Below are 16,807 nucleotides of genomic sequence, written 5' to 3' on the forward strand. Positions count from 1 at the left end.
CATCACAATGAAACATGCTGGAGATTATGAACTAATGACAAGTGAATCTGATGCACCATTAAAAACATTCAGTGTTTCTGTCTATGGTGAGATAAACGGCACTGTTCTTAAAGTATTCTTGTTTTTACTAACTATTTACATATTGAATAAATGTTGAACCGTTTTATAATTTGAGATGATAGATCATATAAACACTGACTCGATGCACAGCTTGAACCAAAAATAAGATTGTTGATTAGATTTTTTCTCATTTCTGTTTATTCTCTGATGTTTTCCAGCTCGTCATTTGCCTGTTCCTGTCATCGGCAGTAACTCTTCTCAATGTTCTTCATCATCTAATTGTTCACTGTTGTGTTCAGCTGTGAATGTGAGTCATGTGACTCTCTCCTGGTACAAAGGAAACAGTTCATTGTCCAGCATCAGTGTGTCTGATCTCAGCATCAGTCTCTCTCTACCTCTGGAGGTGGAATATCAGGATAAAAACACCTACAGCTGTGTGCTGAACAATCCCATCATCAACCAGACTCAACATCTGGACATCACTCAACTCTGTCACACATGTGCAGGTACGGCAGCACTTATGATACTAGCCTTTATTGACTGAGCTGATCTCAGTTTGATGTTTTTATCCTTCAGACTCTGTCTACTGTTGTGGTTCTACTGAAGCTGTGATCCGATTGGTCCTCTCTGCTCTGGTGGGCGTGGCTACCGTCATCCTTCTGGTTTATGACATCAGATCCAGAAGTGCTGAACGAGATCAAGCACATATTCACACATCAGGTACATGATTGATGTCATTTCTTACACACTGATTTTGCATATATTAATATTTGTGAGATTTATTAATTTATGTCTTTATATGTTCATCTTTTCAGGAAGTATTGAAATCTAAAGCAGAACGCTGAACTTTAAAGATTCTTCAAGTGTTGTTCAAGAGTATTGGGACAGTAAATCGATGCATCACAATTCCGTGGATCAATTCTAAATACATTTCGATTCTCTCTTGAATCAATTCTGAGCTTAGTTTTTAACCCTTTGATGCATAAGCTACAGTACAGTCCAAAAGTTTGGAACCACTAAGATTTTTAATGTTTTTAAAAGAAGTTTCGTCTGCTCACCAAGGCTACATTTATTTAATTAAAAATACAGTAAAAAACAGTAATATTGTGAAATATTATTACAATTTAAAATAACTGTTTTCTATTTGAATATATTTGACAAAGTAATTTATTCCTGTGATGCAAAGCTGAATTTTCAGCATCGTTACTCCAGTCTTCAGTGTCACATGATCCTTCAGAAATCATTCTAATATGCTGATTTGATGCTCAATAAACATTTATGATTATTTTCAATGTTGAAAACAGTTGTGTACTTTTTTTTCAGGATTCATTGATGAATAGAAAGTTCAAAAGAACAGCATTTATCTGAAATACAAAGCTTCTGTAGCATTATACACTACCGTTCAAAAGTTTGGGGTCAGTAAGAATTTTTATTTTTATTTTTTTGAAAAAGAAATTAAAGAAATGAATACTTTTATTCAGCAAGGATGCATTAAATCAATCAAAAGTGGCAGTAAAGACATTTATAATGTTACAAAAGATTAGATTTCAGATAAACACTGTTCTTTTGAACTTTCTATTCATCAAATAATCCTGAAAAAAAATATTGTACACAAATATTTTGTACAATTGTACACATTAAATGTTTACAGCAGCAGCAGATCAGCATATTAGAATGATTTTTGAAGGATCATGTGACACTGAAGACTGGAGTAATGATGCTGAAAATTCAGCTTTGCATCACAGGAATAAATTACTTTGTCAAATATATTCAAATAGAAAACAGTTATTTTAAATTGTAATAATATTTCACAATATTACTGTTTTTTACTGTATTTTTAATTAAATAAATGTAGCCTTGGTGAGCAGACGAAACTTCTTTTAAAAACATTAAAAATCTTAGTGGTTCCAAACTTTTGGACTGTACTGTATGTAAACCTCTTCTAATGCATAACATGGATCTAAAATGACCCGTATTCATTCCCTTTGTTATTTCAATCAAGGCTGAGTGTTTTTTGCTGAATTTTTGAAAGAAATGTATTTTATCATTTGTTTATTCCAGGTATTCATTAAATATCTTGTTTTAGATTTCCACAAATCATTGTTTATTTTTCTTTTCTTAATTTATAAACAAACACAGTTTGTATTTCTACATCAATTTTACACACATGGGTCAAAAATGACCCATATAGAAATCTCCCAGCATATTTTCTGCAGAAAACTATTAACCTGCCACACATTTCACAACTCAACAAAGCTGCTTTTGTATTTTTGATGCATGTAAGTCTTATTATATTTCGTACAATAGGCTATATACTATATTTCATCATTTATAATTTTTATTCATGAATCAATGCTCTTGGTCACCCTTTATGTCTGTCAGTGTTCCTGAAATGTAACAGTTTTGGACATACAAGGTTTCTGTCCGACAGTGACGTTATATAATAAGTATATACTTGATCAACGGTTTAATGTGCATTTGAAAATATTCTTGTGCTTTTGATTTTCTTTATCCAGAGTGTTAGTATGGCTGGTCCATACTAAAATGGCTGAAATGCTGCATACAGAACAGGGAAGATGAGGCAATTCTTAGTCCTGATTCAGAGAAATATCTGATGCTGAAAACTATGTGCCACAGGGTCAGTCTGGAGTGGCAGGTGTAAATCCCACTGATGTGTGCCCTGAAGAGGAAACTTAGACCTAGTCCAATAAATTGAGTAAAAAGGTCTTACTGGAGAATCCCCCCAATTAGGGTAGAAAAATTTCTTGTGATATATGCGATATAGAAAATAATAACTCAATCAGCTCACTTTAAACCAATACTTTGTATGTACAAAACTGTTATTTTTCAGGAACACTGACAGACGTAAAGGGTGACCAAGAGTACTGATTTATGACTAAAAAATAAATAAATAAGTAGGTTTCCACCCTACAGCAACAATATACAATATTAGCAAGCAAGCTAATAGTATTGGAAAATGTTTCTCTTTCTCTCTAGTAATAGATTTTGTTGTGGCAAAAAAATCACTCCTACTCTACTGCATAGGAGACAAACACGTCCAATTGTCTTTAAAGCTTTTATTTCTTGCAAGAAAGGTCAGACAGGTCATACAGAAACACAAGTAGCTGCAGAGTGTAAGACAAAGAACGAAAGCTTCCCCTCACTTTTAAATCTCTAACCTCCAAGGCCGAAGCCTCTGTCCCTTTTACCATATTAGGAACATCTCTTAGTGGCTGTAACTTTCCACACATTGTTAGCACAGACATGTTTTTAACATACATCTTGCATTTCCCCATACCATATCTTGCTCTTTCTATTTCCAACATCTATGTTAACCCTATGTTAAACATTACCAATGAAGCCAACATCATACCATGTTCCATAAGCATCATATTTCACAAGAATACAGGTAAAAAGCATATGAAAAATTAAAATTTCCACAACAATTTCAAGGTCACTTTTGTTCACTTTTGAGAAACAGGTCAACTGATAAGAAAAGAAAAAATATTGTGAAGAAGAAGAAAGAAATGGCTGCTGACATGGAGGCATCACATATATGTGTGTGTGTGTGTAACGGAGGCCAGCTAGTAGTCGCTGTGCTTGTAAACCTCACTCCTCTGATCTCAAGAGATGCTCTAGTGACTGACACTAGGGGTTGCAGTCTTTAGCCTCCTTGTTAGAGCGTCTGACTCTCATGCCAGAGACCCAGGTTCGAGGCCTGTGTATCACGGGGTGAATAGGACCTGTGTAGAGTAATAATGTACTTCACACGGCTCTGGGGGGTTAATAAAGGCCTTCTGAAGCAAAGCAATGCGTTTGTGTAGGAACAAAATCCTTATTTAACATGTTATGAAGTAAAATATCAAGTGCCTTCCATTATTTTCATTAAAATTTTTTAAAGCAGAACTCAGTAAGATTTGCGAAGCTCCCCCTACAGTTTCCTTCAGTGAATCACACTGTCGTAAATACTCCAAGCGCAGCTCTGGACTACAACGCTCACCAGCGCAGTGGTTTTGCAAATACAGTACAAGAAATCTCGATGGAGGTGGGTAATTTTCGAAATTGTCTTATAAAGTCATAATATATACATTGTTTTTGAATTACCGTAAAGCATTTTGTCACTCTCGCGTGAACGTAAACATGAGGCGAGATTGTGTCGGGTCGGTGCAGCTCAACTTGCAAGTGCTGTTTTCTGGCGTAGACGTGCCAGAGGGGGTTAGTGCTCGCCTCAAACACACCACTATAAGTCAATTAACCATCGTAAGGACTTAGAAAACTATTTATGAAGGTAAAAAAGTTACTTAGTTCTGCTTTAAATTGCTTTCTTTTGGCTGAATTTTTTTTTTTGTTATCGTTAATTGTTGTTCCTGTATTCAGTTGTCGATTGTTTTGTTACTGGTTTAGGTCAGGACCGCAACATGAATGACACAACACTGAATGGCTGTTAAAGTACTCATTTTTATTTTCTTAGTTGATCTCTTGATCAATCTTTTCGTGCGGCAGCAGTTGGAGAGTACTAGCAATATCATAAGATAAATAAACTAAAGAACTGAAGCAAATGATCAGGGGTGAGCAAATGCCAAAATAATAAACAAAAAACACTCTAACTTCCCATTAAAGAAACTAACTTCCCTGTGCATCAAAATAAAGAAACCAAAATACAACAACATAACCTCACTCCTTGTCTACTCAAAAAAACAGGAGAAAAAGGTGGTGGCCGTGTGGCCTACAAGAATAAATAAGGCACTCGCCCCCTACAGCTTCACACGGGGTTTGCAAACATGTATGTGGAACATTGAAATTCAGGACATAAAGCTCTCGCAATGGCTAACAGCACTCTGTTCGAATGTAACTTGATTTAACAGCATTTTCATTATAACTTAAAGGGTTAGTTCACTCAAAAATGAAAATTCTGTCATTTATTACTCACCCTCATGCCGTTCCACACCCGTAAGACCTTCAGTCATCTTCAGGAACACAAATTAAGATATTTTAGTTGAAATCTGATGGCTCAGTGAGGTCTGCATAGCCAGCAATGACATTTCCTCTCTCAAGATCCATTAATGTACTAAAAACATATTTAAATCAGTTCATGTGAGTACAGTGGTTCAATATTAATATTATAAAGCGACGAGAATATTTTTGGTGCGCCAAAAAAACAAAATAACGACTTATTTAGTGATGACCGATTTCAAAACACTGCTTCAGGAAGCATCGGAGCATAAATGAATCAGCGTGTCGAATCATGATTCTGATCACGTGTCAAACTGCCAGCGGCTGAAATCATGTGACTTTGGCGCCCCGAACAGCAGAGGGTGAGTAAGTGATGACATAATTTTCATTTTTGGGTAAACTATCCCTTTAGCAGACTGTTGTTGTATTGCTTGGGCCTAATAGAAAAGGTTCATGATTCACATTATGAGGTTTGAACAGTATTTCACTGTCCAGAGCTTCAACCTGTGAGTTCAACCTTCGATTTTTGCTAAAGTTTACTATTTAGTTTCAACCTAACTTTGTGTCCTCATCACTACTCTATAGATTATGTACTGTAGCTATTTCAATATATTGTAGCTTATATGTCATCGTGAAAGCAGAAATCTACATTTACATCAGTCCAGAGTGACTAAATCTTCAAGCAATACACTATGAGCCATAGGTGACACAAGACATATTATATTAGGGTTGCTTTATCCATTATTATTATTATTATTATTATTAATGATTTTATTTAATTTTTTCATAGCTACCCATAACAATACATCTTTCATATATTGCTAATTTTGTATAATTTAAAATTTGATTGTATTATGTTGTTATTGTTTTTCTATTTTGTTTCTTTTCTTTTTATGTCTAATAACAACTGGCAAAGGGACTAACAATGAAAACTAGCCTTTGGGCTAATTTGGGTACATTTACATTCATGAATGTTGATCAATGTACACTGTCTCAAGTCATCATTTATAATCATGTAAGAAAAATGACTGTTCTCTGTTATTTCACAGGAATTCAACATCTGCTGTGTCATCTTGGATTCAGGAAATTCCCATTCTGACCTCTTTTCTGCTCTGGTGGGTGGAGCTGATGACATCTGAAGAGTTTATAAATTAAATATTATAATTATAATAACGTTGTTTGATGTTGTTGTCTTCTTTCTAGTCAGTGTGTTATAAAATAAGACAGGGAGTGTGATGGATGTGCTGATGCTGCTAAACATGGAGCTGAATGAGGGGATTTCCTGTCATCATGAAACTGAAAGAGTCTATAACAGGTATGGAGGCTGCTTGAACCAAAGATGAACACAGAGAATTAAATGACTGCAGGGGAGAATGCAGTCAGAGATCGATGGCAATGAAGTTGTCAGAAGAGTCGTATGTCAGGGTTATCATGTGATCAACAACAGAGATCTGACTGACAGACAGCAGGTCAATGATTTACTGCTGAAGATTGACACGATGATAGAGTGGAATACTGGACTAATGTGGCCATGGGAAAAAATTCTGGGAAATGCTTTAGGAGTTTTGTAATGCAGTAGTTGCATTTCTCCAGAACACTGAGTAAAGATTTTGATTATTTCTACTGGAGACGAAGAATAGCACCATACATGAGACTCTAAAGAACTAAGAATTCATTGATTTATTGTATAAAACCTGATTAAATAAAACCTAAATGTGGGACAGACTGCTCTGTTTATGAGAAATTTACATATCGGAAGAAAATGAAAAATATATTAATTGATAATTGACGGTCTTTGTGTGTGAGTTGAAAGATTCATTATATTTTAGCTAGACACGTTTACTTTAAGAAAAATATTTGAAATATGAAATAACTTTGTCAGAAGGTTACAGAACATCATCTGCTCTGCTGCTGTGGTTTAATGCTGGTGCTTATAGTTTTTTATGCTTAGTGGTTTTCAAGTGTAACATTTTCTTAATAATCTGACATATTATTCAGAGTGTAATTGTCATGCATGGAATTTATTACATCTATTCAAACCTGACAGATACTGACAAATGTACAGTATAACATCTACAGGATAATAAACCGACAAGACCTTATTGTCCTGTAACTTTATTTGAACCTACACTTTTCACATGACAAGTAAAACACTTTTGAAGTAGAAAAAATTAAAACAGTCTTTTTTATTTTTATTTTTTTTGTAAAACATAGGTAGACCTAATCTTTGTAGCTATTATTCACAACTTAGATATTTATTAAAATAGGCTATACAATATTTTTAGTAACAATGATATTGCTCCAGGTGCTTAAAGTGCTTAAATGAATAAAAATCAAAACCTTCTTGACCTGTAAATTTGATGTTATGTTTTTTTGTTTGTGTGTTTGTTTTTTTAATAACATGATCTCTGATGTCTAACAGTGTCAGATCATATCACAAGAAATTAAATAAAAAGTAGGCCTATTAAAACGAAAAAAAAAAAATCATGTTGTTATAAAGCCATGTTTATTAGTGATGTGACGTTTGACACCGAGGCAGGGGCGCCGCCAGGAATTTTGGGCCCCAAAAAAATCTAATTGGGCCCCCTCTGCGCAGCTGTTGTCACCACATCTCTAGGACCTAACTGTCCCATCAAAAGCTTTACATAACTCTAATCAAAAGCTTGCAACTGTCTTGCTTCTTGTAGTTCAATACTAGTACTAGCGCAATATTTACTGCTGGTGATTTGTAAATGCAAGTCTGCATACAGTATGCAGTTCACTATTTGATGCAAGATTAAAAGCCACCATAAAAATGTCCTTAAAGCAACACTATGTAACATTTTTTACCTTAAAATAATGTTTCCAAAATCATTTCAGTGGTTCATCAAGTCGTAACAGGGTGAAAGGCACTTATGCCTCCGCTTTGCGTCCCTATATCTGCTATTACCACACTATGTAAGATTGCCAGATTGGGTTGCGTTTCTGTAGTTCTAATGAGACATAAGAAAACTACAAATTTAACTTGCTTTACGTCAAGCGGTACGTTGTGTGTGTGTGTAAGCTTCTCAAATAAATTGCCCTTCATGATGGGAATAATAAAGTCTGTGCCTATAGATGTCATTTAACGGCCAAAATTCAGTCTAAATGAACACATCCAACTGGATTAATGGGGTAGGACTTGAAAAGTTTATGAACTTCGTCCTACTCCTTTTTGAACATGGGAATTTCTATAATAATTTTGGAAGATTGTGTTGAGAAGTATATGATTTAAATTCAGCTGCTATTTTAATTTAATTTTATATATGTATGCATGTCTGTATATATATATTTATTTTATTTACATGTTCAAATAAAACTACTACTATGTACTATGATTATTTTAATATTTTCTGTAACTTACATGCAGGTTGAGGTAAGCTACCCATTGTTTCTAACTGCATCCAGTACAGACAGGAGGTTTTTTTTTATTTTATTTTATTTATGTCATAATGGTCATTATGTGAGAAAATAATTTGTGTTTGATTTCAGTCATTAATAAATATTTCATTTTCTTTTTTGTTATGGTAAAAAAAAAAAAGAGCAAGAGAGAGACAGAGAACCCCACACAGACTCCCTGGAATGATGCTAAGTCATTAACGCAGTGTTGCTCACCTTCTTCACTGGGACAGGGAGGGGTGCAGTTATGGGGAGACTGGGGTGCTGCTGACTCATCTGTTGTTAAGTCTGCTAAAAGGGGCATGGACAATGATTTAATAGGAATATCTTGCTAAACGTTTCCCTGCACTGATTAAATGTTAATGAAATGTAGGCCTGCAGCTAGCTAGCTCATTTCACTATGGACAACAGGTTAATACCACTCACAGACTAAAGGCTAACGTTACCCACCTTTCTTGGTGAAAAACTGGGATACAGAACGACACCCTTTCTTTTGTCTGTCTCTCTTTTCTCTCTTTCCTTTTCTGAAAACCAGATTTTATTTTTCTACTCAACATTATGGTCTCTTATTTCTAGCGTGCCGTGCATTGATTGACTGTCTGCAACTAACTAAACACCGTCACTGATGAGTGCGCTAAGGCAGGACCAAACCATTTCATGCAGATACAGGGGGGCGGTCGGTCAATATGGATGTTTTATTTTTTGGTCAATGGTGATATTTAACTTTTATTGCCAAAATAAGTAAAATCAAAGACATCATTCATTTTATTATTATTTGAAATATACTCAATGATGATGGATTATATAGTGTATAATATAATACAAATTTTTACGGCGCCCATGTGTGTATGTAATATAGGCCCTATGTGTATATTGTTAATACAGTCCATGTGTCTGTTGTGTATAGGCTATATTGTATACTTGTTATCCACACTGTCATGCTGTGGAGATTGCAGATTTTTTGTGAAAATGAAGTGATTTGTTACATCTGCGCAGTTATCGGCTGTGCATCATGTCATCCTCAAGCGAGGAGATAAAAGGTAGGTTATCTCTATCTTTATTTTATTTATTTTTTTATCTCAATAATTATACTGACAGTAGGATTTGTGCTTACTATTTCACTTTAGATTTGCTCAAACACATTTCGCATTAAACACTAAAAACGACTTCAAGGCTGCACTGGCTGGAAAAATGCGGAAAGACTTATGCAAATATATTTGACAATATACTGTATTAGCTACATTTAAGTGGATGCCCCTTCAAATGTGGCAGAGTGCCGCATTGCTTGTCATTTGAAGTGTTGTTGAATTGTTTGGAAACGTTTATGCAAATGTATTTATTTTGTACAAGTAGCCTAGCCTACATGCGGGTATTAACCGGTAAAACAGTAAAAGAATACACAAATACAAGTAGCCTATTTGTAAAGAATTTTTAGTTAAAATAAAATCGTTTTATTCTACAATCTCTTAAGAACATAAAAATAGGTATTTGTTGAAAAGGCTGGACTGTCTGTCAATCATCACCATGACGCAGCCGAATGAAGCGAGAGACAAACTTGCCTGAGACTGAGAGAAATAACGTCAATTTGTGTGCTATTGTGTGCGTCTATGACTGATTGTGAGTACCCGTTCTAATCATAAAATAGCCTAATCTTTGTTAATCGTAGTAGCCTATTTGATTACGGGTCAATCTGGTATTTTTCCGCAGTTATTGAGTTAATCAGAATTCAGTGTTAAAGCAAATTTAGTGTGTTCACAATGATCGCAGATTGTGATATCCTCACCCTGTTCCGTATATGTTTATTCATGTCACAATGCTACTATGCTGAGAGTTATACATGTCAAGTTTATATGGGAGTAGCCTACTGTATTGTGGGTGATATTTATTGCTATATGGACACTTTCGGGTTCAACGTGCCGGGTATGTTTTCATAAATGATGACAGCGCCATATTGCATAGTAGATATTACCACTGAAAGTTAATACTCTACTATACCTATGTATACTATAACATTTTATAGTGTAATTTGATGTACAGTGTGGTTTAATTTATAGAACAGTCAAGACATGTTATGCTTATTTTTTCTTTATTTTGTTTTATTGTAGTTGTAATTGTAATTCTCAACCTCCCACTCATGTACCTCTTCATAAACATCTTCAGTGTTCAATAAACCCCTTTGATTTAATCTGATTGCCTTGATCCATTCCTGTGTTCTGATCGACACACCAAGAGGAAGGCTAGAGACATTAGAATAACCTTAGAATACAATACTAGTTCAACTTAACAGTATTTTGTAATTACTCACATTTTTAAAGAATTAGTTCACTTTCAAATGAAAATTAGCCCATGCTTTACTCACGCTCAAGCCATACTAGGCGTATATAATTTTCTTCTTTCTGATGAACACAATAAAAGAAATATTAATAAATATCCTGACATGTCCAAGCTTTATAATGGCAGCGATAGGGATCAATGAGTTTGAGATGAAGAAAGTGTCTCAATCCTCATCCATCCATCATAAACGTACTTCACATGGCTCCAGGGAGTTAACCCTCTACTGCACACATGTTGATGGCACATGAAAAAAAAAAAAAAATTCCACATAATTTTTTGGGGTTAATTTGGGAACATTTTATTGATAGAATAACCCCACCCTCCCCCAACCCCAAAATATTTTTCATTGCCTCAGGGCAACGTTGTGCGACAATGGAACAGAGTCATAGAGATTATTATCATCAAAATCTAATTAAAAAAAAAAAAAAATCAAGAAATCATTAAGTAGAAAGGGAAAAACACTTGAAAGACATTGATATATTGAATTTGATACATGCATAGCTCTGTATCATATATAAAATGATGGTTCATAAAGAGCATTTTTTTTGTCTGTACATAAGGTATTGTTTCAGTAAAATAACTAATAGCCTATGTTGCTCCTCTACTTTAATCTTTGCTTAACATTCTTTGTCTTTATTCCTAATATCTTTATCTTAATTCCTTCCTATATATTATCCTATATCTTTTTTATATCTTCAAAAAAAAAGGTATAAAATATATATAAAAACTAAATTGAATGGTATTTCATCATATGATCTGATGTTGTTCCGCCAAACTACTACAACACAAAGATCTATTATTAACTGAATGTCTCCTCATATTCATAGGTAGGAGGGGAAGCCTTAATATAGAAATTCCAAATTGTGAGTATAAACATATACATATGTTCACAATATAGGCATTTGTTTGCTTTATGACTTTAACTTAACATACTTTACAGTTGGTTTATCTGCATGTAATCTTGCAATCTGTTTAATTTGTAATGACATGATATTATCTTCTCTCTCTTGTTCAGTCTCCTTGAGAAGGATGGTGTTGGTGGGAATGACTGGAGCAGGTAAAAGTTCTTCTGGAAACACAATCCTGGGCAGAGAAGCCTTCAGAGTCGCCAAAAGTGGTTCATCTGTTACTAAAGAGTGTGGGAAAGAGACCGGAGAAGTGGCTAGGAGAGAAATTACAGTGGTAGATACACCGGGTATGTTTGACACAGATATTTCAGAGCAGGATCTTCTGAAGCAGAAGATCAGTAAGTGTATAAACATGACAGCACCTGGACCTCACGCCATCCTCCTGGTCATTAAACTGGGTCCGTTTACTGAAGAGGAGAAGATGTCAGTGGAGAAGATCAGAGCCATATTTGGAGAAGAAGCAGATAAACACACGATCATCCTCTTCACTCACGGCGATAAACTGACGGACCGCACTATTGAGGAACACATCAGTGAAGCTGGTGAAGACCTGAAAGAAATCCTGAGTCGCTGTGGAGGAAGATATCACGTCTTCAATAATAAAGACATGGAGGATCGTAATCAAGTTGTGGAGCTCCTGGAGAAGGTAGATGACATGGTCTCTGCTAATGGAGGTGGATTTTACACCAATGACTCTTACCACGAAGTGGATCTCATGCTGAAAACAAAAGAAGAGGAACTTAGACAAGAATATGAAAAGAAACTACAAGAAAAAGAAAGAGAATTGGAGTCCAGATTTGCTAGAGAGAAAAAGAAACTAGATGATATATTGAATGAGTACAAGCGTTATTATAAAGCAAAGCTCAAAGAGTTCAGACTGGAGTTAGAACGGACTTATACTCATGAGAAAATACTGATAAAGATCCTTACCACGTTAAAAGGCCTCAAATAATTATCGGATTTAAACTCTGCATGAAATCAAAATTTACTTTTGATGTTAGCGCATATAAGTAGTCTTGGGAACAATTAATCTAAGTTAAAACACAGAAAAAAAACGTTTGTCGTGGTAAACTTGAATCAAAATCTGAAAAGTTACTTCCGGTCTGGAATGGCGTTCCTTCTCTGATAACGTCAGTTTGACGGCTTGGGTTGAAAACACGTAAACCACTCCTCTGTAACCGTTTGCTATGAGCGAGAGATGGAGAGGAGGAGCGCTGAAGTAAAACTCTGCCTTCTATTCAGTATTCCGTTTTACAGGGACTTAAAAAAAATTCAATCACATTCCTGTTATATTGTCAGTCTTATATCATAAGGCTTATGAAGAGTGTGCAGTATTACTTGTAATTAACCATTTGTATTGTAAATTTCTCGCTAGTGAGCAGGCTTTACAATAGGTGGTGTTTTTAGTGTTTCAGGCAGGTTTTTGAGCCCGTAAGTCACGGCAAAATCACGCCAAACTGCCTGAGCGCAAGGAATTGTGGTAGCTAGATGTAAACAAATCAGCATGGCAGACCGTACAAGGCTTATGCTCATTTACAATCATTTCTATCTCCAAAGTGCTTATTTGAGGGAAACGGAGGAAGGAAAATGGTGCTTAAGGCAAAAGAAGCTGTTATACCTTTTATTTTACATTATTTGTATATTTGGAAATGTATTTGGAATTAATTTATTCTTGCACTCAATGTACTGTAAACTAGCTAACACTAGAATAGCTGCTGATAATGCATAACATTTGCAGATATGTGTACCACTTGCATAAATACCGCATCCATAGGGTCTGCCATTGTTGCTTCACTGGCTGTGTGACGTTAGAAGGCGGAACTGGGAGTGTGTCGATCTAGTAGTTCACGGGTTCACGGGTGGGAAGTCAGGGGTTTGACTGCCGTTCCAGTGCACTTTGATGGCTAGAAGGTTGGAAAAACATGGGTTACGGGTTGCCTGGAACGTGGCATCTGTGCTTAGATGGCTAGAAGATTATGTCAGTATGCTAGAGATTGGTGCGGCTAACAGTTCTGGTGTAAACGACCCAAAAATGACAAACAAGCAAGCTGAAACTTGCTTGACCAAACTTCTTGCTTCATTGAAAATGGACATCGCAACACTTTCATGATCAGATTTTAAATTAATCTTACAAGTGAGTTTGAGGACATTAAATCTGAAGTAAAGGCCGTTAAAACTGAAGTTGTCAGCAGCATTGACCTGTTACGTGCTGATCTAGAGTCCATGAAGAAAACGGTAACTGAAATGGAAGAAGGCCTCAGCGCATACTCTGATGAGATAACAGGTCTACACAAATCTGCGCAAGAGGGAGTCAGAGATTGCTAACCTGCAGGAAAAATGTCTTGACATGGAGAGACGAATGAGGGGATGCAGTAGTTCCCCTCTGCAGTACAACAGAGCCAAGATATCAATATTCCTGGACTTTCCTCCAGCTGTGGAAAGTGCAAGAGCAGCATTTAATGAGTTCAAGAAATTACTACGAGGATGAGATGGCATTCATTATGGTGTCCTTCATTCAGCCAAACTCCAACAGGTTTGAGAAAGAATTTAAAGATGATTTACGATGATTTAAGATGAGTCAAACCTCACTGTTATTATAGATATTTAACAGATGTAATAGGGCCTGGTCATGTTCTCCTGATAGTGTAAATGTATGTGGGTTTTTTGTTTGTTTGTTTGTTTGTTTTTTTCCATTATTATTATTTTTATTATTACAATTATTGAGTACATTTACCAAAGCCATCAGACTATGAAGAACCTGTAATAATAAGCTAGGATGAAGCTGACAAACTGATTATTAACATCGATTAAGTTTCTCTTTTTGTAAATTATCCTGTTATAATAATCCGTTATTGTTAAAGGGTTAGTTTACCCAAAAATTAAAATAATGTCATTTATTACTCACCCTGATGTCGTTCTACACCCGTAAAACCTTTGTTCATCTTCGGAACACAAATTAAGATACTTTTGATAAAACAGTCGAAGTGACTGCAGTGCTCCAACCTTAATATTATGAAGCAACAAGAATATTTTTTGTGCACTAAAACAAAACAAAAATAACTGTCATTCTCATACATTGTTTACGTGTAGCGCTTCCAGGTTCTACGTGAGATCACCTGTTCACTTGAGGAGCACAGTGCATGCATGTGATAAGAGCTAATGTTTGTGCATTTATAAAATCGAATTAAATACCCTAATTGAACTAAGACCTAATCCTGGCTTAAGCTAAGCCCTGTCTGAAATATATAAGGTGAAGAAAGCCCAAACAGCTCATCTATGGAAGCAGAGCAGACTCATTAATAATTCACTCAAACAACACAATGCACACATGCGTAGCCAATTTCACCAGCATGAAACCAAATTCATGTGCAAAAAATAATTCATGTGCATGAATATATTAACTGAAGTTAAAGAAGTTCAGTTGAAGCTAAAATGTATTAACTGCTGCTGTTTAGTCCATGTGTGAGTAAAAACATTTATAATATTGTAGTATATATAGTATTGATGGATTCTTATGTTTACTTATATATAAACATATTCATATAAAAAAAATATATTCATGTGCGTACCACACATCCAGATGATTGCGTCTTCTGAAGTCCTCGCAGGAGTTGGCGCCGATCCAAACTGAAGCTGAAGTCCTCTCTAGTCACCCGTCCCGAGGTGACTAGAGAGGACTTCAGCTTCAGTTTGGATCGGCGCCAACTCCTGCGAGGACTTCAGAAGACGCAATCATCTGGATCAACATGCACATTGCACAATTTCTATATCCTAATTATTGTTAATGTAATTTATTTTTCAGGAGCTCATTGCTTCTACGTTCAGTTAAACTGCTAACAGTGATTGTAAATTAATTGCCTAAATTATTACATTATTTGCTAACTGCATTCTTTAAATTGTAATGTTGACATGCATTCTCTGTAAAGCTGCTTTGAAATGATATGTATCGTGAAAAGCGCTATACAAATAAATGTGAATTGAATTGAATTGAATTGAACAACGTTACGATTTAAGATTAATAAAATGAGATGAGATGTTGAATTATGGGTGCAACGGATCGTACTTGATCCGTGACCTGTACAAATCAGGCCTCATGGTTTGGAGTGCACGTGATTCACGGATTAACTGCATTTAGCCATTATTAGTGAACGTTTATTATTTGCACATGTTTGTAAGTCTTACCAATTTAAAACACTCAAGCATTTTTAAAAAATTCAAATTCAAAGAACAGGCAAATTTCTCAATCACGCATCATTTTCTGTGCACGCACTCAAAGGACACGTGTTCACAGAGGTGCATTTGAGATGGCGCACAAACACATAATCAAGCTCTGTTTCGTGACTCTGATGGCTCAGTGAGGCCTTCATAGGGAGCAATGACATTTCCTCTCTCAAGATCCATAAAGGTACTAAAAACACATCTAAATCAGTTCATGTGAGTACAGTGGTTCAATATTAATATTATAAAGAGACAAGAATATTTTTGGTGCAGCAAAAAATCTAAATAACGACTTATTTAGTGATGGCCGATTTCAAAACACTGCTTTAGGAAACATCGGATCATAAATGAATCAGTGTGTCGAATCATGATTCAGATCGCGTGTCAAACTGCCAACAGCTGAAATCATGTGACTTTGGCGCTCCGAACAGCTGATTCGATACACTGATTCATTTATGCTCCGATGCTTCCTGAAGCAGTGTTTTGAAATCGGTCATCACTAAATAAGTCGTTATTTAGTTTTTTTTGCCGCTCCAAAAATATTCTCGTCGCTTTATAATATTAATATTGAACCACTGTACTACATGAACTGATTTAGATGTGTTTTTAGTACCTTTATGGATCTTGAGAGAGGAAATGTCATTGCTCCCTATGTAGGCCTCACGGAGCCATCGGATTTCAACTAAAATATCTTAATTTGTGTTCTGAAGATTAAAGAAGGTCTTACGGGTGTAGAACGACATGAGGGTGAGTAATTAATGACAGAATTTTCATTTTTGGGTGAACTAACCCTTTAAATAATTGCACAAATACCAGTAAATTGACGAGCACTAACATTAGTTAATCGCATTGTGTGATTGATTTTAATGCTCCTACAAATGCATATGCAATAAGGTCAGCCACAAAAAAACGACTCA

At 35.5% G+C, this 16,807-nt stretch overlaps 1 protein-coding gene across 1 annotated transcript; it reads left to right on the top strand.

Moving 5' to 3' along the window:
* The first annotated feature begins 9,338 nt into the window (after window positions 1-9,338).
* On the top strand, window positions 9,339-15,232 carry LOC125272061 (GTPase IMAP family member 9-like). The gene is made up of 3 exons (XM_048196629.1): window positions 9,339-9,470; window positions 11,592-11,627; window positions 11,780-15,232. Exons 1-3 carry the CDS (start codon window positions 9,443-9,445, stop codon window positions 12,622-12,624), a joined length of 909 nt encoding a protein of 302 aa, XP_048052586.1. The 5' UTR covers window positions 9,339-9,442; the 3' UTR covers window positions 12,625-15,232.
* The last annotated feature ends 1,575 nt before the right edge of the window (window positions 15,233-16,807 follow it).

Source organism: Megalobrama amblycephala, linkage group LG7, assembly GCF_018812025.1.
Source record: "Megalobrama amblycephala isolate DHTTF-2021 linkage group LG7, ASM1881202v1, whole genome shotgun sequence".
NCBI lineage: Eukaryota > Metazoa > Chordata > Actinopteri > Cypriniformes > Xenocyprididae > Megalobrama > Megalobrama amblycephala.